A 26,134-nucleotide genomic window follows, 5' to 3' on the forward strand; every position below is an offset into this window, starting at 1 on the left:
CTGATGAGGACACAATAAATTCATTTTCTGCTTTTAGGACCCGCCATAGTCATTTTTCTGTACTTTCTCTGACTATGTGTCCCCAAGTCTGGGAAACAGCAAGTTAGAACCCTGAAAGATACCATTTATCAGAATGTTTTGAAAGTCTCCAAAAGAAGCAGAAAATAGCCAGACATCCTTTATAAGACACCGATATAATTAATAAGCGGCCTCCTGAAGGGAAAGATGGGGAGTCATATTGAAATGAGCTCTGGTTCTACTTTGGGGAACTGTGGGGCAGAAAGGGAGCCACAGGGCCTTAGACTTTATTCTAAAGACTAAATCCTATCATCATGTACGAAAGTTAACATGCGTTGTGCGCAAGCTCTGTCCCAGACCCCACACCAGGCTTTGCATCTCATTGGATCCTGGCAACAACACCAGGAAACCAATAGCCTCATTTCCCCTACCCCCATTTTGCAGATGAGGAAAGCATGCGAGGTCACAAGCCGGTGCGGGAGGCAGGTGGCATTCGAAACCACCAGCGATCTCAATCTGAGCCTGTGCTTGCTAAGTAGCTTGCTGAGAGGGAGCTCAGACTGGTCGTGGAAGCGTACGAAATTCCGCAGAGCTCAACAGCCATTTCACAAAAAGTAGGCACTTTCAAAATCTTTACAGCAAAAGCAGTTTCCCATGCGTGTAAAAAAAAGTTTATGTGTGCATGTGTGTTTGCAAAAGGAGGACTGAAGGACTGAATTATTTTGGCTTCCACATCAGGGATGTCTATATTGGTGGAGTTTCTTTTTTTCAATGAGTAATTATTGCTTTATAATTTTATTTAAAAACTTTAAAAATCCAACGTTATTTGAAAGGTAAGATTTCTGCTGTTGTTTCACTGGAAGGCCAAGATAGATGAATGGATTAATCTCTCTCTCATCCCTTGCCCTTTGGAGGGGAAGATAGATTATATTATATTCTGTATGAGAATGTATGTAATGATAGATTCACCCTTCCTGATGAAAAATAAGCAGAAAGCAAATAGTAACGGAATGGTATTTACTCAATTTTCTCTCTACTTCATTACTGAGCTCATATTGTGTAAAGGACTGACACACCCAGTGACTCATCATTTAGTCACTGAAATTATTCTTGTTGGGATTTTTGTCTATCATTTCTTTTTCAGCGTCTTAAGAAGCTGGGCTGAAAAGGGAGGAAAAAAAGTGTCAGAGGAAAGAGAAGTGCCTATCTGTAGTCATAGGAACAACTTCTTTGAGCCTGGCAAAGCATTTAGAATGGATGGTTTTGCATTCCATTTTATCCTCTGCCCCTCGTGCCCACCCCATGATAATATTCTGCCAGATATTTTCCTAAAGTGCCTTTCAGATCCTTGCCTGGCTTTTCTCCCTGCACCCACCACCCCGATCCCACTGCCTGGTGGGATGAGGACCCCTGAAGCCCCATCCTAGCTCCCTCCCTGTTTCCAGTAACTGGAATGAGCCTCCCCAACTTTCACTGTCCTTAACCAATCCAGGCAACCCAGGTGATGTATGAGATCAAACAAATTTAAAGATGTGCATAAACCGGTAATTTTTTCCTCACTTGGGTGTATACAGTCTTTTCACCCAGAAGCTTCTATTTTCTCACTGATTCCCAAGTAACACGGGCTCAGCCAAAAGAATAAAATGCAAAACAGTCTTTTCTGCTTCAAAGTGTTTATCAAAACACAAAGATCCACATATTTCCAAGTTCCCATGAGGCTGATCAATGGAAACCAGGTGACAGAAAAGGCTTTCAAATGTAATGGGAAATAGAGCTTTAACCAAATTCAGAGATGCCTGGAATCTGAAAAGATGTCCATTAGATCTAAAGAAAGAATGACCAACGATGATCTTTACTGGGTTTCTAGTAACATTAGCCAATCAAGCCTGCATACTATTAATACAATGAATACATTAACATGCAGAGGACCACATTTTTCCAACGAGGCAGAAAAGCAAATTGTAGGCTAAATAATTGAACATCTTAACCTTAAAATACTTCAATAAGATCGATTTGATGAAAACACCCAAGATAATAACAATTTCAATCTTTTGGGTGTTTTGGGGGGTTTTTTGGCAAAAATTTTATCCCTTGTTATTTCTCTTTTTCAAAAGACATAGGGTCACTTGAGATCGAGAGTTTTCTGGCAGCAAGATCGGACAAAAGCTCATCTTCACAGAAACACGATGGCTGTAAAGCAAGATGGTCTTAAAAGTCCCCAATGAGCACTTGGGTTCTATACTCTAAGCCTTGCTAATCCCTATATAAAAACTATGTGTCGTATTGCTCAGCTTGTCTTAAGAGCTGAACAACCATGAGCTGGAAACCTTGAAGACAGAGAACAGAGTCATGAACACCACTGATGTGCCAAGGAGCTCCCACTCAAACCCTCCTTCTCAGGCCCCTTCCCCAGGGGCCCTGAGCACGGGCAGCCCACTGAGTGCTGGACATCCATTTCCTCTGACAAGAATGCCTTCCTTTCCCTCTGCCCGGGCTGGTCTTCACCTGGCACATTCTATCTGTCAAAGCCTAACTCAAATGCTCTTTCTCTGGAAAGCTGAACCTGAGTCTCCCAAGAGAAAGCTCCATTTTTCCAGCACCGTGCATCGAGAGCACGCTGACATTCACGCTGTTAGAGTTTACCATGTTAAAGCAGGACTTATCCGTTCTCCTGTCTGACCACCCCCACTCCCCCTGACAAATCTCTGAGGTCCCTGAGAGCAGAGGCCATGATTTAACGCGTGGAAGAAATTCTGGAAGTATCACCAGAATCCTGTCCTTTCAGGAGGGGCGACAGTCAGTGTACTTTGGCTGACACACAGGTAGGACTGCCAGAGGAGTGAGAAGCCTTTCCAAATCTGCCTCAAAAACACCCTATTTTGTCAGGGAAAACCAGGTCCACACTTCAAATTAAGTCTGTGGAATGACACATGCATCACCCGTTGGCAAAGGACATAGCACGCACTATTACGAAACTTATGTTTAGTCTCAAGCAAAAATAAACTGTAATTCAGTCAAAACTAATAAAAATTCATACTTTTCATATTAAGGGATAGAGAGGCAATGTTTCTGAAAAGAGCTCTATTCCAACAGGGCTCTGTATAGAAATTAACTTTAGAATTAAAATGAGCAAAAATTCAAAGAGGTGCACGCCAATTGTAAATCTTTATCGCCATCACAATTTAGTCGTGATTAATATTTTGAAAACTGAAAGTCACTATTTTAGCTCCAGGAAAATGAAGTCAGGTAAAGAAAATTAACTCTAGGTGTTCTTTGAACTTAATATTCATTTTCAGACCTCATCTTATTTTATTCAAACTTACTTCTTCCACAAAAAAATTTCCCAGTATTTCAACCACCACAGAGGCCAACCTCTTCTAAACTATTTCAAAAATTACAATTGACATCTCGACCTTGGCCTCATTATTTCTTGTGTGTGTGCCAGCCTCAGCTGCTCCAGCTAAATAATAGCCTAAAAAAGGAAGAAGCCCTGACTTATTCATTTTTGCATTTATCTCACTATTTGAGAAGGGCTGTGTACACAAAATATCCAGAAATTCTTGTTCACTGTTACACAGAAAAGAGCAGTTTGGGCAAACAAAGAAAGTGTTCTCATCTTCAATAACAAATTTCTGTAGACTTTTAAAATAAGCAATCAGGTACAATGTGACCAAACATTGTGGGTACAATGTGATCTCATTTCTGAAATCCAATCCCAGCCCCCCAAATTCAGAAAGTATAAAAATTATACTATGAAGATGTTCATTTCAGAATTGTTTATAACAGCCTCACATCAGATGCCACAAGGGAACAGATAAATATTCTCCTATGGGAATATTACATAGCCATTTAACAAAGAACTAGTAAGACTTCCTAGTAATATCTAAAACAAATAGACTACAAAAGGAAGGTATGGGCAGAACAATATAAAAATTATAGGTATACTCCATTATATCTGTGAAAACACAGAATATTTAAAAAGGATGGAAACAACAGAGATGCTTACTGCTCTTGTGTTCTGTTGTAAAACTATGAGCCATCTCAAATTTTCTTCTTTCCAAAATTTTATTATTGTTGTTACATCATTTTCATAAATAAAAATTGAAATATTTTCTTTCTAACTTTGGCAACCAAAAATTCCAACTGAGTATACTGTTGATCACTTAGTTTTTCCTGCTAAAATAAAAGTCAACAGCATAGGGGCAACTTGACTTTTTGAAAATATTAAGTCGTGAACTAACCGAAGTCTTAAAAGTCTTTTCATGAACTAGCTCTGAGCTAATTTTGCAGGAGGGATGAGCATTTCGGTATGTCCAAAGGAAGGTTACTCCAAGTCCCCCCCATGCATTTTGCTTCTAACAATTTCATGACCTACAGAGGAAATTTTCTGGGAAAACATTCACATTGGTTTCCTTTATTTAGTTAGTATGTTAAGCAGCAATTTCAATTCAACTAAAAAGATGGCGATTGAGCAGGTGCCTTTGTGCAAGCCACCGCATCAAGAGCACAGAGAACTGATAGGGGGAAAAAAACCTATTATAGTCACTGCCTTTTAGGAGATGATGATTTAGCGTAAGAAAGGGGATTTCTACAAGGTTGACCATCAGTGTCACAGCCAACACAGAGACAAAGTTGAGAGAGGTCAAGAAGGGAGGTTTCACATGTTCGGGGACCAACATTGCAGTCAGTGGATGCACGGCTGGATGAGGACAAAGAGGAGGGGGAAGAGAGAGGGGACAAAAAGGAAACCCTGGGGGACCAAAGACATTCATGGCGTCCAGAGGGCAAGGATTCAGTGACGGCAGGGAGACAAAAGTCAGGGGACAGGAACGGGGCTGCAGAAGGAAGCTAAAGCAGAGTGAGTTTCAAGAGGGAGCCAGCAATCGGTGGGGCAAGGAAGTAGGAATCCACGACCCAGGAGTCAGAAGAGGGAGGGGTAGGCTTTGGGATCTCGTTGAAAAGTCTTCGGTTAGGTCACCACGAGATCCAGCAGAGCGGTGTGGACAAGACCCAAACCAAAGAGGATTAAGAAAAGAATAAAAGTGTTACAAATTGAGATGTTATCTGTAGCAACTCTAGGGGGGAGGAAGTAAGTACAGGAGGACACAAAGTCAATGAAAAGTGTTTTTTGCCAATTCGCATGGAATGTATTTAGAAGTTCAAAAACCTTTCTTTTTTCTGCATGGCAGCCCAATTTCTCCAACACCACTTATGAAAAACACAAAACAATTCCTTCCCATTTACAGCAATTCCTCCTTAGGAGTCATACATTATTGTAGATGGTGGTTTCTGGGCAATTATTCAGTTTGGGTTAGCTGTCCATTCTTGCACCCATAACACATGAATGTAGTAATAATAAATAATAATAAACACCTGGCGAAGTTCCCCTCATTGTTTTCCTTTTTCCAAATGTTCTTAGCTATACTTGCCTGGGCTCTTACTATACGCATTCTTTTTAGAAAGTCATATTCATTTACTTAAGTTCTATTTTAACATAAAACAGTAAAAACCACCACTTAAAAAATGCATATGTAAAGTAAGAGGCTGAAGTCCCAACCCCCTCTCCCCCAACACGCCACCCACCTAAGTCCTAACTCCAGAGGTAAGTACCTGTTAGGACTTGCTGCTCACCCGTCTAGTACATTCCTAGATTTATGCACACATCCTAGATGTAAATATATGTTCAGGGAAATGCTTCCAAAGAGGCACAAATGTCCATCCCCCAAGGACAGAAAGGCACAGGATCTTATGACTCACTTTTCCCCTGGACTGGAGGGCATGACTTAGCTCCCTCCACCTCTCTCTTAGTCCCTTCTACCACCCGCCGCCCCCTCCCCACCACTCTTACTTTACAAGTCTGACCATTTATGCTGCTGGGCTTTCCCTTCAGGAGTCTTATTTTAAATCTAAACCTAAGGGTCTCTACACATATACCCAAGTTAAATGATCACTTCACCTGCCCGTGGGGATGAGATCTTTAACACGTGTGTATGTCTTCCAACCCTTCCCATCCCCATCCCCTTCAACCCATGGATTTAGTTAAAATGATAGGAAACTTGAATGTGGTCATTTAAATTTTTCCTTATGAATAGGTATAATGGACACACCCTAGGGGGACCCCCAATAAGTCACACCCTTCCCTTGTGTGTGAGCTTTGAAACAAGAGCATCTGGCAAAAGTTAAGTGATTTCAAAGATGCAGTTGGGGTCCCTAATCAGTTTGTTTTGTGTTGACCTTAGGTGGGCCTGACTTAATCAGGTGAGATTTTTAGCAGGTGCAGGTTCCTCTCCTGATGGGAGAGGCATGAAACAGCACAAGCTCTCTCTCATCTCCCTTCTACTGCTACCTTCCAAGGAGCAAGCTGCCATGAATTCTTCAGCCACAAGGATATGAATTCTGCCAACAACTGGAGGGAACACAGAGGTTGACCCTTTCTTATTCAAACTTCAGATGAGAACTCAGTCCAGCCAACGTCTTGATTCTAGCCTTGCAGGACCCCGAGCAAGGAATCCATGAAGACATGCCTGGACCAACAGAACCGCTGGCAATTTAAAGGGTATCTTTTCAAGCCACTACTTTGTAGTGATTCATTATATGGCAGAACTAACTGGTAAAGCAGGTATACCTATTGTTTTCAAAAGACTTTTCTTCACTATTAAATTACCATCCACAATCACTTTAATATCATCCTTTTAGGTTTATCCATGCATTTAAAGGAGTTTGTTCAACCCTCTTCCTCCTGTTCTCTGTCTTCCCCTATCTAGTTATATTTGTTCTGATTTAGTTCCAGCTCAGTGAGAAGACTTTTTAAAATAAGTTTCTTAGAAAGGGGACATGGTGTTATGTCTTCCATATTCTTAAATGTGCAAAATGTCTCCTTTTGCCCTCAGATGTAAAGGATCCTGGACTAGCCACCCTTTGCACCGAGCAGCCTGGAACTCTGCTCCGGTATTGCTTAGCTTCATTACAGAGAGGAGCGGCCAGTACGGGTTTGACTCTCCTTCTTTTGTATGTTACCTGTGCTCCCTGTGACGACTCTTACAAGGATTTCTCTTCATCCTTAGATTTGGAAATTTTACCAGCAAATCTCAAATCATGTATCATCTCTTTCATTAATCCCTCTGGCACTCTGCAAGCCCGATTCGTTCTATGGGAACACTTTCGTTTTCTGCAGCTCATAGGCTTCTCCTTCCAGTAATCAGTCGATTCTGGTTTTATTCCCATGTGTTCCTTCTTCCTCTGGGGCAGCCACCATCCAGACGGAAACAGATCTCCTGGATCTTCTCTCCACTTGTCAGTCAGGATTTCCCTTTCCTCGTATTTTCACTTCTACCCCCAAACAGTTACTCTCCTGGCTTTTCCAGATCCAGATTCAAGTCTGAGTAATATACATTACTTTTTTCACTTCATCTCTGGAGTGGTTAGAGTTGTTGGTTGTTGTTGCAATTTCATTTTTTATTTTCTAGATTATTTTCCCTTTGTGGGGGTTGCTGGGACAGGCTCCCCATACTGGCCAGGGTGAAGGGTGACAATGTCAGGCAGAGACAGATGCCACTGGAGACTTCCATCCAGTGTTGGACAGGCCGGGCAACTGGTAGCCCTGTCTACTAAGGCACAGGGTGGAAGCCTCCCAGTTTGGGGTTCTCAGGGCTCTCCGGGGATGAATAGAGACCATTTTCTCTCAACCATACAGAAAATAAAGGACCAGGTGAGCCCAACTGTGCAGTTGTTTTAGAGGACAGCCAGTCTCTGTGAGATCCGTAAAGCCCCCCCACCCCCTGCCCACATCATGAGGTCACATGGAGCGTATTCACAGCACGTACTTCCTCTCCATAAACTGAGGGTCCTTGGAGCTCCCCTAGCCATTGATTCAGTTCCCTTCTAACCGTGTTGTGTGCAAAGGCTCCCAACACCTGCATCCTCTTCCTGAGAATCCAAATCCTCTGCTACACTGGGATACCCTCCAGAGTCACCTTCCTTCTTGGGTCAGCCCTCACAGAGAGTCAGTAACTGAGGGAGGCAAGTCCCCAAAAGACAGAAGGGGTGGAATTTAGAGCGCATACAGAAGGATCAACACACGTATCTGCGGCTCATCACGTGTAATTTTATTTCTTACTGCTTAGGCATGAGAGCACAAGCAATGCCTCAAAGACAGGAAGATGTATCATCGACTGAAGAATTTGGAATTTTTAATTGTGGAAGCACATCCACTCCTAATTTTGTCATTGAAGAATTTCAAAATGTCGGTAAGCAACACTGTCCTTACTTTATGCGGACATAATAAAGACCGGTCAGCTTGAGAGATGACTCCCGGCTCAGCAGGAAGCCAGAGGCACGATTCGGCTGAGGTACTTGGGTCTCCTGACTCATTGCTCCTTTATTCTTCTTTCCAGAATCAAGCAGACTCCCTATTTCTCAATACTCTGAAAACCCTGGAATGAAATCCACGTGCCTGAAGCCAGCACATCTGCCCTGGCGGAAGTGGAGGGCTCTGGCTCTAAATGGGCATCACACTCGGAGAGAAGCCTCAGATCTCCCGTACATAAAGCAAACACTTGGCCCAGCCTCCTCCCTTCCAGCCAGAGAGACCAGATCAAGTTCATCCGACGTGGCCTCCAAACCCTGAAGGCCCACCAAAAAGGCCACTAGATAAAGGTGGGTCCATCCGATGAGAAGGAACAGCAGCTGCAAGGCCAGGTTACCAGGCAGATGGATGGTATCAAGAAAGCAGTGGGAGCCAGAGGTTAGATGAAATGGCTATAAATAGAGCCCACAGAGGCATTACAAAAATCTAAACCCAGCCCTGAAGTTGTGGCTTAGAGAAATGTGCACAGCAGCTGATAAACACGGTTTCCTGGCGCGGTGCCGTCCGAGGGTGTCTGGGCTTGAACGGAGCCACGCCACTGAGCCCACCGCAGAGGCAGAAGAAAGGGCGTTAGGGACATGCTGGCTGGGCTTCTGAGGGACACCACTGCCACCTCACAGGATTATTGTGAGGATTTTGTGAGTTCATGCACACGAGGGCTTAGAACAAGGTCTGCACGTTATAAACACTCTGTCAGTGTCGGCTGTTTCCAGAGTGACTTTGACACGCGTCCACTCAAATGAGCTAACATTTCCCTTGCAACTGACTCATTTAATGAGAATTAACTTTATTGCCAAATGTGAGATTCCACCTGCGTCCTCTACCGACAGCCCAGCGTCCTGTCTCTGGCCAGCGAGCCCCGCAGAGCAGCAGGCGTCCCTCCCCCGTGGTCTCCCCAGCCCTGTCCTCTGATCCGTGTCCGACGGTGCACTTAGGCTCACTTCTTACCAGCAGGTTTTTCCACATTCAACAGAGAAAAGAGTGAGGATAAAGGAAGAAGGAAAGGGCAGGAGAGAGATTTTTCAGTTTATCAAGAGGAAACCCCAGACTTACTAATTGCTCTCTTCGATCCCATAAATCATCCCATCTCCAGCATTTGGTTTTTACTCTGAATAATGTAATGCTCCAACTCAAGGTGTGTGCATTTGAGTTGAGAAATCCATGATGTCATTTAGGCCACTCGGGCACAAGAAGGCCGAGCGGTGCTCACCTTTGTATTCCGCCAGGCACACGCACTCGTAGCCGTTAACGAGGTCCCTGCAGGTGGCGGCGTTCAGGCAAGGGGCAGAGAGGCACTCGTTATATTCCTCCTCGCAGTAGAGGCCGTGGTAACCTGAAGGGTAGAGAAAAAGGCTTGCAGTCAAACGGGCTCCATTCAAACCCAGGCTGAACCTGCCTACAAGGAAGGTGGTGGAGTGGGCATTGGAAGCATGGCACAGACAGACAGGGTTTCAGGGCTGGGTCCCCTGGTATGATTGAAATGTGGCTTTCCAGGAAGGCTAGGAAGAGGCTGTTCTCATCACCCTTTTTCAGGATCCCAAGTATAAAAGGAGTGATCCCATTTATCCCCCAGATGGTCTCATTACTCTATCGTGTCCAACGGCACTGGTGACCCGGAGACCAGGGTCACTGAGTACATCTCCTGTGGCCACAGGAGACAGGGATAATCAGAGCAGGGCTGACAGCATGGGAGAAACAGCTCCTTTCAAGGATGTGGACCACTCCTCCTCCAATCAGAAAGCTGTATCTAGCAACTAAAGAGAATTTTACTAAAAGAGAAAGAGATCCATGTATTTCCTTTGCTCTTTAAGTCAAGAAGAAAGTCAGTTATAAAGGCTTCACTGAAATTCCTGATAAAACGTGGGGCTCTTTTTAATTTAAAATTGTGATTAGCTTGGGGCATCTGGGTGGCTCAGTTGGTTGAGCAGCTGACTTCAGCTCAGGTCATGACCTCAGGGTCCTGGGATTAAGCCCCATGTCGGGCCCCGAGCTCAGCGGGGAATCTGCTCCTTCTCCCTCTGCTCTCTCTCTCTCTCTCTAATAGATAAATAAAATCTTTAAAAAAATAAAAACTACTATCTCAATTATAATAATTTTAAATCATACTTTAAAATTCTAGTTGTTAAAATAAGAGCAATGAAGAAAAAGAAACCAACGGTTTCCCAATAAAGATGGCTCTTACTCTGTTTACAACACAGGTGTTTATTCTAAAGGACAAGAAGACAACATTCTTTGAGATTCACTCATGAATGTTATACTGTTTTTAACTTTCAAAAACATGCATCAGTGCCAATTTGCAGTGAAACCAAGCCATTTTTTTTTTCTGGCCCTGTCCAAACAATGAGAAACACGTGAGTGCTTTCAAAAGTCACCCTGCCTGTGTCGGTTCTGAATTCAGATAAGCAGAAAAAATAAACCCTCGCTCAAATGAGAACTAGAATTACTAGTTTGTTTTTTGTTTTGCTTTTTTTTCCCAGCTTTCCGACTCATAGCCAGCCCTCAAACTCAGAAAGTTCCATTAGGACATGCTAATGTGTTGAACTGTTTTATTTCTTGTGCCTATTGCAAAAGTAGGTTAAGCTCATATCTGCAGTATTAACACAACACTTTTCACGTTTGCTCCTATCTCAGTTGTTTTTGAACTGCTTTCCCAAATGAGGCAGTGATAACAGCCCCTTTGCAGAGACCTCGACCTACCCGAGACAAACAGGCCATGGTGTTCAATTCTTCCGTCTTACCCTACTCTTTGTAATTTTAGGGAAATGTTTCCTACTACCCTTCATCAGTATTTTGATCATGTAGATCAGAGTTTCTCAACTGACAGCAACTCTGCCCCCAGAACTTGGCAATGTTTGGAGACGGTTTTGGTTGTCACAACTAGGATAGAGGGGAAGGAGCCTGCCACTGGTATCCAGTGTCAGGACGCTACCAAACATCCTACGAGGCACAGGATAGCCCTCCGTGACACCCCCCCCCAAAAAAAAAGATCCAGCTAAAATGCTAACAGAGCCAGATGGAGAATACTGCTCTAGATTAAGGATCAGCAAACTCTGGCTCACAGGCCACATCCATCCCAGTCTGGTTTTGTAAATGAAGTTTTATTGAGACACAGTCACACTCATCCATTTACATATTGTCTATTGTGTTCCCATTACAGTGGCAGCCTGAGTGGTTGCAACAGAGACCGCTGGCCTGCGAAGCCCCAAATCCTTACCAGCCAGCCTCTTAGAGAACAGGTTTCCGGACTCCTGATCTACGTTCAACAGAAAATCTTTCTTTTTATAAGAATTTTGTTATTAACTCTTTATCAAATAGATACTTTGCAAGCATTTTCTCCCATTCTGTAGTTAGCTTTCATTCAGTCGATTGCTTCCTTTGCTGCACTGCTTTTTACTTTGATAGAGCCCCACTTGTCCATTTTTGCTTTTGTTGCCTGTACTTCTGGTATCCTATCCAAGAAATCATTGCCAAGACCAATATTATGAAGGTTTTCCCCTATGTTTTCTTCTAGGAGTGTTCCAGTTTCAGGTCTTACATTTAAGTCTTTAATTCATTTTGGGTTGTTTTTTGTGGAAGGTGTAAGAATACAAATAGCCAGGAGGGTACACAAGAAAGATGCTCAATATCACCAACCCACAGGGAAACACAGACCCAAACCACAATGAGCTGTCACATCACACCTGTTAGAACGGCCGTTATGAACACACACACACACAGAGAAAATAGAAAGTGTTGGCAAGGATATGGAGAAACTGGAACCCTTGTACATTGCTGGTGGAAATGTGAAACGGTGCAGCCACTATGGAAAACAATATAGAGAATCCCCACAACATTAAAAATAGAACCATCATATGAATTATAATCCCACTTCTGGGATTTATCCAAAATAATGGAAAACAGGATCTCGAAGAGATATTTGCACTCCTGTATTCATTGCAGCATTATTCACAATAGCCAAGAGGTAGAATCAACCCAAATGTCAATCAACAGATGAACGGATAAAGAAAATGCAGTTTATACATATGATGGGATATTATTCAGCCCTTAAGAAAGGAAAGAAATCTTGTCATATGCTATGCCATGGATGAACCTTGAGACTATCAGCTAAGTGAAATAAGCCAGTCACAGAAGGACAAATATTCATGATTCCACTCCTATGAGGCATCTGAAATAGTAAAACTCAGAGAAGCCGAGTAGAATGGTGGTTGCCAGGCGGTGGGGGAGGGGAAAATGGAGAGTCACTGGTCAATGGACATAGAGTTTCAGTTTTGCAAAATGAAAATGTTCTAGAGATCTGCTGTATGACAGTGTGCATATCATGAACAAAACTGTACTGTACCCTTAAAAATGTGTTAATAGGGTAGATTTCATGTTATGTGATTTTTCTCACAATTAAAAAAAGTATATACATAATATATAACCTACATAACGAATTCTTTGTCTTTTGGCTTCTCAGTGCAGAGCAACAATCTCAAGGAGCATCTTTTCAATTGTATTTGCTCTCCTAACAGATCTTTTAAAAATCACTTGGAAGAAAAACAGATAACCCTACAAGCATCTTTGACCTCACAATTCAGGGGTTATTTACACAGACAAAAATCAAAAGCAAATTTCATGAAATCATCTGTAATTGTTTTCATTCTTCACAAACTGTATCATTCTCCTCTTCCACTAGTAACATGAAAAGCAAATAAGGAAGTTCTTTTACAGAGATAATTAAGCTGGTGATGTATTCTTCCTTGGGGGAAAAGAAAAAGATAAAGGTTTCATATTCTGAAACCGTTTCTTCAGGGGTGGTAACATTTCAACACCTTTATGGAAATGTCAAGGCGCTCCTTACGCTGGGTGCCAAAGAACCTAAATCGGACTGTTTGAATAAAAAGGCATTCCTTCCAAAAGAGAAGGCCTCTGTGAAAATGAGGCTGCCACCCTCTGCTAATAATTAATTTGGGCAAACAAATTAGCTCAGGGCAGTACGCCCAGGGTCTAGGAAAATTAGGCTAGTCCAAAGAACTTTTTAAATAAAACAAAAGATAAGGGTGAGACCAGAATGGCCCTTTCCAGGGCATCGTTCTTCACCACCACTCCCATCTTTGCATGACTTGCTCCTGAATATTTGACTCCAATATTCCTTAAATTGACAGAACACAGTGATCAACTGGACGTAAAGAGTGTGAGTTGTCAAGATGACCACCATATTTAGGCTGAGTGAGTGGATGATGTTGCCATTAACACGACCAACAGAATAACAGGTTTTTGAGAAAGTTGACCAGTTGGATTTTGTTTAACTTAGGGCTCACTTAGGGAGGTCCAGGTGGCAGCTGGAAAAATAGGCTTAAATAGTGTAGAAACAGCATCTTGGGAATTAGTGGCCTTGAAGTGCTGTTGAAGTTTCATCAAAGAAAAACTTTGGAGAGGAAAAAGGAAGGGATCAAGGTCAGATCTACATGGATGGGCAGATGAAGAAGGAGAAACCAGATCAGGACACTGGGCAGGGATAAGGCAAAGGAGAGGAGGAAGGGCCAAGGACAGCAATGTCATGGGAGCCAGGAGGGGGAAGGAAATCAAGGAGGGCTGCTCAAAGGCTCTAAAGACTGAAAAATGACATCTGAATTAGAAGATTAGAAAGTCGCTGGAGGGGCGCCTGGGTGGCTCAGGCAGGTAAGCATCTGTCTTAGGCTCAGGTCATGATCTCAAGATCCTGGGAAGGAGCCCCACATTGGGCTCTGTGCTTAACGGACAGTCTACTTGTCCCTCTGCCCCTCCCCCTGCTCCTGTGCTTTCTCTCTCCCTCTCTCTCTCAAATATGTAAATAAAATATTTTTTAAAAAACATCACTGGAGACCTTCAAAATCATAACTTTCGATGGGAGCTAGCCTGTCCTGTAGAGGTTGTTTTGAAAATTGGGGGAGGGGAGGGATTGCTTATCACACTGATTGAGGGGTTTGACTGGAATTTAGTGGGTAGAGGCCAGAGATATTAACCATCTTATAATGTCTAGGATACCCCTGCACAATAAAGGATGCCCTGCGTCCCTCACGACTTTGGTCTGTCCCATTAGAAATTCACGGAGGTGAAAACCCTGTCCGTAACCTTCCAGGCCTTGAACCTAAAGCTTTGTATGCACACTTACATTTATAGTTTTTAAGATATGCTGAGTCTTCCTGGAATGTAACTCCTGGGTAAATCAAGAGAAGATTGTACCAGGAGTTGTTCACCACTTTGGAAAATGACTTCACAAGAGCAACAGCTATTGAAGAACTTAAATCACCAACAAAGCACACCTGTATCAGTAAACAAAACAAAACAAGGCAAAAATCCCTTCTTCAGATAATTTTCTGACAACACTATCTAAAGCTTCTCCCACCAGTTATTAATCATAACACTTAATTGATTTCATGGCAACACTCACGACCATCTGAAATCATATTTCAACTTCTATTCTTGATTATTATTTCTCTTCCTCCACTGGAATATTAGCTTGAAGGCAGAGGCTATGATTGCAGTGTTCACGGCTATACCCACAGTGTCTGGGTAGCAGAAAAGATGCTCAAAATAGTTGTTGAATCAGCACCCAAAGTGCCATTTATTAAACCAACACACATTTAAGATGTGCCTAGAATGTGCCAGGAGCTTCCAGGTAGGTACTGTGGATGCAAAGCTAAAAGGCAGGTCTCTAGCTGCAAGAACCTTACAATCTAATAGCACGTTAGTGCCTTCTGCTTTTTATCAGCCCTTTCACATGTGCTAACTTGTTTAATCCTCATGACAACCCAAAATGATGGGCATGACTAGTCCCAATGTGTAGATGAGGGATTAAGAGTCAACAAGATAAAGAAACTTGCCCAAGGACACACAGTCAACCCTGTGTTCTTCCTGCTTTCCCAAGAACGTCCCCAGAATGCATTACCTAGTGTACCAGTCTGCTAGGGCCGCCATAACCAAACACCACAACCTGGGGGGACTGAACAACAGAAATTTATTTTCTCACAGTTCTGGAAGCTGGAAATCCTAGATCAAGGTGTCAGCAGGTTTGGTTTCTCTCTTTGCCTTGTGGATGGCCAACTTCTCCCTGTGTCTTGTCTCCATGTGGCCTTGTGTCTGTAGGCAAACCTCCCTGGTGTCTCAGACAGTTATGGGAAACCAGTCATATTGGTTTATAGCCCCATCCTTAGGACCTCATTGAACCCTAATTACTTCTTTGAAGGCACTGTCTCTACATAGAGTCACACTGTGGGGGGGGGGGTAGGACCTCAACGTATGAATTTGAGATAAAATTCAGTCTTTAGCACCCAAAATCAGGACTTCTCAACCACAATGGCAGTGACATTTTGGGTCGGGTCATTCTTGATGGTTGGGAGCTGTCCGGTACAATGCAGAGTGTTGGGCAGCCTCCCCGGCCTCTACCCACTAGATTCCAGCCGCCCACCTCCCCCCAGTCGTGACAACCAAAAAGGTCTCCAGACATTGCCATATGGCCCCTGGAGAACACAAACCCCCTCTGAGAACCAATGTTCTAGATCCTTTTTATAACATGAAAACAACTCAAGGAGATTTGAAAATGTGTAGGTTTGAATTTTTCATTGTGAAGAGTAAATTCAATGAGAAAAATGATTTTGGGGCAGAACTGAGGGGCCCATCTGTGACTATGGGTTTAATATAAAACCGGACCCAGGGTGACTTCCTCCAGCAGTGAGAGAATACGAACACTCAGTTCATCTGGAGCTACCCATATTCAAATAGCAAATGAATGGAATAAAGAAAAGGAGAGAAGAGTAGGAGGTACAGCCTTCGAGTTATGGACTGAATAAGTCACAGGGATGAGAGGACAGCGCAGGGAATATAGTCAATGATACTGTAATAGTGTTATATGGTGACCAATGATAGCTATACTTGTGGTGAGCCTAGAATAACGTACAGACTTATCAAATCGCTATGTTGTATGTCTGAAATTAATGTAACCTTGTATGTCAACTACACTTCAATAAAAATAAATAAGCAAACAGAAAGAGAGAGAGATAATAAATAGAAAAGGAAGAGAGAGGAGAGAAACCCCACCTGGTGATTTTTAAGCTACTGAGAACCCTGCTGACTGTTCTGCCAATAGGTTGGAAGTCCTCTGTGTCCTCCCATGAAGACCAAGGTCCTATATTACCGACTAACTTAGCAAAGGCACAGTGAGCCAGGATTCCACTCCCCGGGGTCTGAACTGTTCTAGAACACAATGGCCACCACCGGGTTTCATTCTGTCCACTGAAAGGCAAGGCTTTCTGCTGCCTTTTTCTTTTTCTGCTCCTTCAACATTGACCCAAGACAACATCACTTAAGTATTCATCTTAACAGAAGAGAGGCACTGGCCCCACACTGTCTTTCGACAGCTCTTTTCTTCCCTTGCCCATCACAGCTCACTCTGAAAAATCTCAAACTGGGGGACTCTGGTTGTAACCAGATGGCATCCACACTTTGTGGAACAAATTGGGGCATCTCCCCATGGCTACCACCTCTGCTGGGCCTCCTGTGCTCCCCGCTTCCCAGAAAAAGCAAAGAGCTACTTCAAAACACAATGGTGATGTGTTCAGAACAACAGGAAGGCCACACTGCTCACCCCCTACGTCAAGCCAAATTCAAGGGGAGAGAGAATTTGAGGTGTTTGAGGTTTTGTTTGTTTGTCTGTTTGACTCTAAGGTCAGACTGAAGCAAGTGGGGGATAAGGGCAGCGGTTCCTTTAAGGACATGTTGCAACTCAGAGGATGTCTCCACTCATTTCACATTGAATGATAATATGTGGAAGCCCAAGACCCCCTGATTCAAGTCTAGACCACCTCCTGAGAGATCAAATCTTCCAAACATTCTCTCATGGTAGTTAAAAATGTGGGCAAAAAGGAGAACAATCCTATTACCTTAATATGATTGTGAGTTTTCAAATTCTCGCTGAACTCACTGATTGCATAGAGACCCTTCAGCACCGTGGCGTGATGGGCAATGCAATCAAAATTTTACTCTGCCAAGAGCTATGTTTCAGGGAGAGTGTGTGCATGTGAGCTTGTGTGCGTATGCAGGCACATGCACTATGTATCACTCTCTCTGCTGATACGATCCCAATAGGAATCTTTTCAAGGACAGGAAAAAAATACATAGGTATGAATCCCTGCTCACATGAATCCTATCGAGTGTTCCAATGTTCTGTTCTAAACAGACGTGCTGATGTTCGTATCTGCACAGACTTCCATGGAGCAATCCCATTCCTGTCTCTTTCTTTCTCCCTCTCTCTCACGCACGCACACACATACACACACACACACACACACACGAAAAGAAAATGTCTGTAAAGGGGAGGAAGTTGTGCAAGAAGACGGAGCATAGCTGGCGTGTGCAGCACAGTGGCCGCTGATGCTGCTTCTTTCTTTATTCCCTAATCTCTCATCCTGTCATTGCTGGAGGCACCCGAGCCAGAGGAAAATAGATGTGAGAAGACCCAAATCAATCAATAACCATGGCTGTGGTTCTTATAAACATTAAATTGGAAGGACCATACATAGAGGCTGAATTAAAGTTTTAGACTCTCCAGCCTCCCTGTTATTTATATGCTGCTGAGCCATCTACAGGTTTGCACGTCCCTCCCTGGGCTTCTGAGAAAGATGGATAATGGAGAGCCGGCTATAAGTCACGTCCTAACAGTTCATGCAATGAATTAGTCTTGCCATCCCCGCAGGCTACCGCCTCCTTTCACAGTCATTGGGAGAAGGCTGGCCATGTTCCGGGTCTCCTGTTTGCCTCTTCAATGGATTCATTCTTTAATGCAACATATAGTTATTAAGTGTCTCCTATGTGCCAAGCACGGTGTGAAGACGGATGTAATACCTCTACTAGGAGCATTTAAAGGAGACAGACACTGAACAATCAGCCAAATAAATGTGAAACCATAACCGGGTGAGCGTGAGCAAGGTGGGGATCTGGGGGGCCAGGGGGAAGGAGAAGCAGGAGAACTGGCCTTGGCCGAGCTCCAGGGAGGTTGCCCCGAGGAAGGGACAGTGAGCTGAGAGGTGGGTTTTGTGCAGGTAGCAACAAAGTGGGACGCACGCTGGGAAATTGAAGGCAGGAAAGGCAGCGTGTGCAGAAGTCCTGGGGGGGGAGGGCAGGCTGCTACGGCTCCTTCCAGAGATGGGCTGAGGTCTACGGAAGAGCAGTGGGCAGAAAACAAACAAGAGGCACCAGCAGACCAGGTGATGCCTTCAACGGAGTGGGGGGCAGGGGGTGAAAAATCAGGTGCACCTCTCAGATCACTCTTTTGGCAAATGGGGGAAAGACCCGCGAGAAACCATGTGGAGAAATCAGCTAAGAGGTATGAGGGTGGTGGCAGGGCCAGCTAGAGAGGAAATGTCAAGAACCACTTAAAAAGGAAAACAGCAACACTTGGAGGAAATAGGATGTGGAGGGTAAGAAAGGGCGGGGATGAAGGTGAATCCCAGCTTCCTAGCTTGTCTTGCCCAGATGCTGCAATTCCTTTCAGAAGGAATGAAGGAACTGACATTTATTGGACCCCCTTCCAGGGGCCAGTTTCTGTTCTAAGCAATAGGACAGAATCTCATTCACACGGTGGGGCTGGAGTAGGGGATTGGGATGGAAAGCCGGTTAAACCACTTCCTAGAAGTAGACCTTAGTCGAACAAAGGGAATTAACAGTTTCTCCCAGGGAAAGGGAAGCAATATGAAGAAAAACCAGCTCATTTTAATGATCATCTGCAGAATTCTGACCATATTGACCAGGACTGAGCTAGGTACTGAGAGGATCTATTGCATGGTAGCTAAAAAAGAAAGGTATGGGGTCAGAAGAGGCAAGAAGTTGGGGAATGGGGGAGGAAGCAGAGAGAGAGAGGGAGAGCAAAAAAGAGAAGGAAGAGTGGGGGAAGAAGAGAGAGCAGAAGAGGAAGACAGGGACCCAGAATATCAAAGAGGAGACAGGGAAAAAGGCACAGAGAAAGAACACCTACAACGCCACAGAGAAAGAAACTGGTGGAGAGGCGATGGAATTACTACAAAATTTGTGGGTGCCCCGTGGAGCCACACCGCCACCTGGTGTAACTACCGATCAACGGGACCCGGAAACCGCTTTCAAGAGTCATGGAGACAGTGGGGCACCAGAGGGGGTAGTGATTTGAACATTTGAGAAAAGTTATTCTCGCCTCTCAAATTATCTTTTATTCCAATAAAATGGATTTGACACTACTTTCCTTCCATGAACCTCTTTTTGTAACCCAGTGTTAAGCGTTTACAGGTGGGGAGCTTGGGGCCATCCAGGTGTCACTGGCTCCATTGTGTCCCCCTGGTATGCTGACCACCGAACGAACCTGATTTTAAAAGACAACGAAGGTTCTAGAATTCTGAAAGAGGTGCCGGCCTCGAGCATGCCACAAAGGCAGTAAAGCACCATAACCCCGAAGGGCACCAGCACCCCGAGCCACTGCCTCCACTTCCGGGAAAAACACAAACGCTACCAGCTCTGCAAGCCCACAACCCATGAGCCCAGACTTCCCAGTCAGACACTCAAATACCTGGATTTTTCTAATGTGAAACAGAGTCAGTTTACATTTGGCTTTTTAAAAACCCACCCCTTTGCCTTCCCTCTGCCTCATCCCCTGAGACTCTCTGTGCTGGATCTGGTTTCTTGCCGGGCAGTAAAACCTTGACTTGCCGCTCAAACTTTGACGCCAAATTCTGTACTTTCTCTTTAACAGTGGGCCCGGGTCCGTTCTCTTCTCCCTTCCTTAGCACACAGGTTGGTGAATATAGGACGCTCAATCACAGCGAGTGAACTGAGTTTGCTAGGAGGATGCAATCACAGTGCACAACAACCTTTGCATAAATAATTGCAGCAAGGGTTCTTTTCTTTGCAAATGTCTGATTTGGACAAATAATAAAAATGCCTGGGAGTAGGTCTCCCGAAATTGATGGATTTTGTCAGGCAGAGAAATCAAAGGATTCTTTTTTATATTTTAAGTGTGCATATTCAAATTTTCTAATTTCCCACACTGAAAATACATTACATGTTTAACACAAAAGAAAAATATCACAGACGCTTTTATAGGTATTTTACTTGTATTATCACAACTCCAAATCACGTTGCTGGTTACCGAGGGAAACAAGACCCGTGCTCTCTGTCTACAGTTGTTTGGGTAACAGGATAACTGGCAACATTGGGAAAAGGCTGACTTTATTAAGGGGAATTTTTAGGTGGAGAGGTGTCTAGAGGGAAAAGATCCAGTCTTATTAGAAGAGAAGATTTTTTCAGACATGAGGAAAAACCATCCCAATAAGGTGCACTGCCAATAAATAAAACTCTTTTTTAAAGGAGAACTGAATCTTTTAACAAATAAAAAAGAAAATCTTTGAAGATGTTAAAAATTCTGGAACATATCTAGGTTTATTAAGAGTATAAATCATCATTAATTCACATGCAAAGGAAAAAAAGCCTTCAATATATGGTAGAAAAGCAAACCACCACGGTCCTGAGTTCCAGCCTTACAAATAGTTAGCATTCTCCTCCAAACACATCTAAGGACAAGTGAAAGAATATATTGTAGTTGACACAGCTGGGTCGTGATGTTCTAGAACTCAACCGTGAGCCTGCCTCGACAGCACCTGCAAACCAAGGTTCAGACCTGTCCCTCATCTTGGGGATTTTTCTATGCTGAGTGTTTCTAGAAGTCTTCTCTTGGATTTGCCTTCGGAACTAGGTCACAAACTAGTCCCATGAAAAAAATCAACCTCTTCGTAATTTTTTAGCTTTGTCTTTATAAATATCTTTTTTGTATGATGCTTTTCGCCACTAGAGGGTGGATTCTACCTATGATCTATGCCAGCTGAAAGAAGAGGGAAAAAATGCTACTCAGGAGTTTAACAAAGGAGGAGCAACAAAGAAGTGTTTTACTAAAGGGAAATGCATGCACAAGGGGATGCAAATATGTAAAGAAGAAATACTGTTTCCTTTACTAATAAAGTTTAATATTCATATATTTCTTTGCAGCTTACAAACTTGCCAGTATGTCCTCTAAACTTATGGTGGCTACAGTTAAAATTATCCTTTATTAAGTAGCCTGTTTTTCTTACTAACACTTTATAGAAAGTAATTTTTTAAATACAAATTCTTCTCACACTATGATTAAAGCACTAAGATCCAAGATTAAATGTAATGACCAGATAATATTTTACAACTCTGATTTTAAAGATCATTGTGGTACGTGTTTCCTTATAAACAACAAATAAAATTTTTTCCTGTGTTTTAGTTTTCTTTTTTTTTTTAAGATTTTATTTATTTAGAGAGAGAGAGTGAGTGAGCAAGAGAGAGAGAGCACCAGTGGGGGAGTGATGGGGGGCGATCAGAGAGGGAGAGGGAGAGGGAGAAGCAGACTCCACTGGATGGGGAGCCTCATGTGGGGCTCCATCCCGGGACCCCAGGATCATGACCTGAGCCAAAGGCAGATGCTTAACCAACTGAGGCACCCAGGCACCCACCAACAGAATATTTTAATGAAATATTCCTATGATCTCATCTGACTAGCATGTTTATAAACACAGGTTAAAATGGCATGGTTCATACTTGAGATGAGGAGAATGATGAAGAGATTTGGAAAAGAAAAGGTAGGCTCAAATCCTTCACATTCTAGAGGTTGTTCAATATGGAATGCATGCAGACTGACAGAGGACCCCACACGGGCAACAGGGAAGCATTGGAGCAAATCAAAGACAAAGGTTCTCTGACAGTGCTTTGGAGAGAAAATCAATCTTAGATGATTGTTTTCATGCAAGTATGTTCATGAACAAAGAAGAATTTCTAAAGGGGGAAATATAGGAAAGTTTTTTAAATGTTTCATCCGTTTAATTTATTTCACAAACTTACTTAAATTTGATTCTAATTTACTTACTCGGTTATCACCGAATAATTATCACCGAATATTCTTTGGAGGTGTTTGCCCTTGAAAGGGCTTGTGTCTGTTCATCACACTATACCAGTGGTTCTCGTGCAGTCTCCAAGCCAGCAGCATCAGCATCACCTGGAAACTCACTGGAAGTGAAAGTTCTCAGGCCCCAACCAAGACCTACTGACTCAGAAACGCTGTGGATGGAGCCCAGGACTCTGATTTCAAAGGCCCTCTATGTGATTCTAATGCACAGTGAAGTCTGAGAGCCACTGAGCTATACAAAGCACATACCTCACACAACTGCTGATTCGCAAAAGGGCAGGAAGTGGTAGGAGTCATCTATGACAGGTGCCAGATATGGCATGGTAATATTTTTTAATATCTATGGCTTCCCCTCAGCGTATCAAAAAAACCCACCAGAAAACACGTAGTCAGAACATGACCAGTCACAGGCATATAAATAAACCAACAGTGAAATGTGGTCAGATGATCTACCCATCGCAGATGGCATAGACTAAATGAAATTGTACTCCTCTCTGATTTGCTTAAGGGAAGAAAGCAATGCAAAGGAATCCCAAACTGATAGCAAATGCCAAATTTGCGGAGGGGTGGGGGGTTAAAATGAGGGAAGGTGATAAGGGTATAGAAGTGGGCCAACATTTATTTCTCCCTCTAGGACTGGGAGTCATATATACTTAATCAGAATGTGGAGAAACAAGTCAAAATTCAGATTAGTGAGTGCAGTTCCCCCCACATCTCTGATCCAGCTTCCTAAACCCATAAAAATAACATTTTAGCCAAGGGAATACGTATTCATCAGAAAATGGTGGACAGAACTCATAGAAACAGAGTAGAAGGGTGGTTTCCTGGGGCTAAGGAGATATGGGTCAAAGGGTACAAACTTTCAGTTATAAGATTAATAAGTTCTGGGGATCTAATGTACAGCATGGTGATTATTTAATAATACTGTATTACATACTTGAAAATTGCTAAGAAAGTTGATCTCAAATGCTCTTACCACAAAAAAGAACTGGTAATTTGGTGACATGATGGTGTTAACTATGCTATGGTAGTAATTGCTTTGCAATATATAAGTGCATCAAATAAACACCTTGTACATCCTAAATTTACACATTACATGTCAATTATATTTCAGTAAGTCTGGGGGAAATTTTTTTTTTTTTTAAAGATTTTATTTATTTATTCGACAGAGATAGAGACAGCCAGCGAGAGAGGGAACACAAGCAGGGAGTGGGAGAGGAAGAAGCAGGCTCATAGCAGAGGAGCCTGACGTGGGGCTCGATCCCATAACGCCGGGATCACGCCCTGAGCCGAAGGCAGACGCTTTAACCGCTGTGCCACCCAGGCGCCCCTGGGGGAAATTTTTTTAATTAAAAAGAAAAGCAAAAATGGCAGACAATCTACAATAATTTTTACAACCCAAAACTTGAGAAACATGAAACGACAAAGTTAGGCTGTTTTTGTTGATAAGAAGGAGCCTCACAGATACATAGTTTAGTACCAAAGTAGTGTGATGGAAAACAAAGCACTGTGATCAAGCCTATTCCAGAAAATTCTGGTACATGGAATCCACAATGCAGATGTACTTTTCTCCAGGTATATTTGCTTTCCCTCTCCTTTCACTGAGGACATTCAAAGGCACAGTACAAAGCAATCCTCGAACCTACCTCTTAGTCATTGTCATTCTCAAGTAAATACGCTGAATCCTTCAGATTGTTAAACACCAAGGAAATTTCTCATAGTCATTCATAGACATTTTTAGAAGCACACACTTCCCACTTGGCCACCATCCCTACGGGTTGTACACTCGTAAGGGCTGAAGTTGACTCTTACAGTCGTGATTTCAGCTGAAGAACTTCATGGAGAGATCTCTTTGTGGTTTTGATTCGCATGTCCCTGATGATCAGTGATGCTGAGCATCTCTTCATGTGTCTGTGGGCCATCTGGATGTTTTCTCTCAATAAATGTCTATTCATGTCTTCTATTTTTTAATTGGAATACTTATTTTGGGGTGTTGAGCTTTATAAGTTCTTTATACAGTTTGGATACTAAACCTCTATCAGATATGTCATTTGCAGATATCTTTTCCTTTCCAATAGGTTACTTTTTAGTTTTGTTGATTGTTTCCTTCACTGTACAGAAGCTTTTTATTTTGATGAAGTCCCAGTAGCTTATTTTTACTTTTGTTTCCCTTGCCTCAGGAGACACAGTTAGAAAGAAATTGCTACGGCCGATGTCAAAGAGGTTACTGCCTGTGTTCTTCTCTAGAATATTTATGGTGTCATGTCTCACATTAAGGTCTTTAATCCATTTTGAATTTATCTTTGAGTATGGTGTAAGAAAGTGGTCCAGTTTCATTTTTTTTGCATGTTTTCCCAACACCATTTGTTGAAGAGACTGTCTTTCTCCCATTGCATATTCTTTTGTTACAATGAGATATCACTCACACCCGTCAGAATGGCTAAAATCAACAACACAAGATACAACAGGTGTTGGCGAGGATGTGGAGAAAGGAGAACCCTCTCACACTGTTGGTAGGAATGCAAACCAGGAGTACAGCCACTCTGGAAAAGAGCATGGAGGTTCCTCAAAAAGTTAGAAATAGAACTACTATACAATCCAGCAATTGCACTACTAGGTATTTACCCAAAGAATGCAAAAATACTAACTCAAAGGGATACCTGCACCCTGATGTTGATACTGATAGCAGCATTACCCATAATAGCCAAATTATGGAAACATAATTTGCTGCTGCTGGCTTTGAGACTGCACATGTCCAGCAACTGATGAATGGATAAAGAAGATGTGGTGTCTATATACAATGGAATTATACTCCACCATAAAAAAGAATGAAATCTTACCCTTTGCAATGACATGGATGGAGCTACAGAGTATTATGCTAAGTGAAACAGGTCAGTCAGAGAAAGACAAGTACCATATGATTTCACTCATACGTGGAATTTAAGAAACAGAAAAAGGAGCAAAGGGAAAAAAGAGAGAGAAAGGCAAACCAAGAAACAGACTCTTAACTACAGAGAACAAACTGATGGTTACCAACGGGGAGGTTGGGGGGGGATGTGTTAGATAGGTGGTCGGAATTAAGGAGAGCACTTATCATGTATGGAAGTGTGGAATCACTATATTGTACACCTGAAGCTAATATTACACTGTGTGTTAACTCACTGGAATTTCAAAGAAAACTTTTCTAAAAACTATATAGTGGCTACACAGTTTTGTATATTATCTCATGTACTTTCTCACATTAGAAATTCAAAATGAGAAACAGACACACATAAAATAGTTCTTAATTAAGGGGGGAAAAAAGAACTTTGTGGAGAAAAGGAACCACCAGACTGTACCTTGAGGCAACTGGATGATAAAGAAAATTGCTCAATGCAAATGAACTGGAATCAGAACTCAATTATTTGAGTCAATCCTGAGTTCTGTTTCTATTGCCTCCTACTACATGATCATTAAGGATGCCTAAAACTAGGGCACTTATTCATTTAAGAGGTTAGAAAGCAGTGAAAAACCAAAAGGGTAGATCCTAGTAGACTATGAATATAAATAATCAAAAGTAGAAACTAAAACTTCCTTGACATAAAGCAGAGACAAGACTCCATCTACAGACTTGTGAAGAAATTTTGAAGTAAGGAAGCAGTTGTCTCCCAGACACTCCTTATCCCTTGAGTAGGCAAGTTCAGTGGGACCTTGTCTTTCACTCAAACCATCATAACCACACACTTGTTATTTTTCAACTGTCCTCCTCAAATCTGTTTTTATATTAAACTTATTCACATTCCTCACATATG

General features: G+C 42.7%; 1 protein-coding gene across 1 annotated transcript in view; it reads right to left on the bottom strand.

The window, feature by feature from the left end:
- The window catches only part of DNER (delta/notch like EGF repeat containing), a gene marked incomplete at its 5' end in the record, with an annotated part of 319,258 nt that overhangs the window by 26,219 nt on the left and 266,905 nt on the right, over positions 1-26,134 (bottom strand). The window contains 1 exon segment of the mRNA XM_034655313.1: positions 9,594-9,716. Within this exon segment, the coding sequence (XP_034511204.1) occupies positions 9,594-9,716 (123 nt within the window).

The sequence above is a fragment of the Ailuropoda melanoleuca genome, chromosome 2 (genome assembly GCF_002007445.2).
Source record: "Ailuropoda melanoleuca isolate Jingjing chromosome 2, ASM200744v2, whole genome shotgun sequence".
NCBI classification, from domain to species: domain Eukaryota; kingdom Metazoa; phylum Chordata; class Mammalia; order Carnivora; family Ursidae; genus Ailuropoda; species Ailuropoda melanoleuca.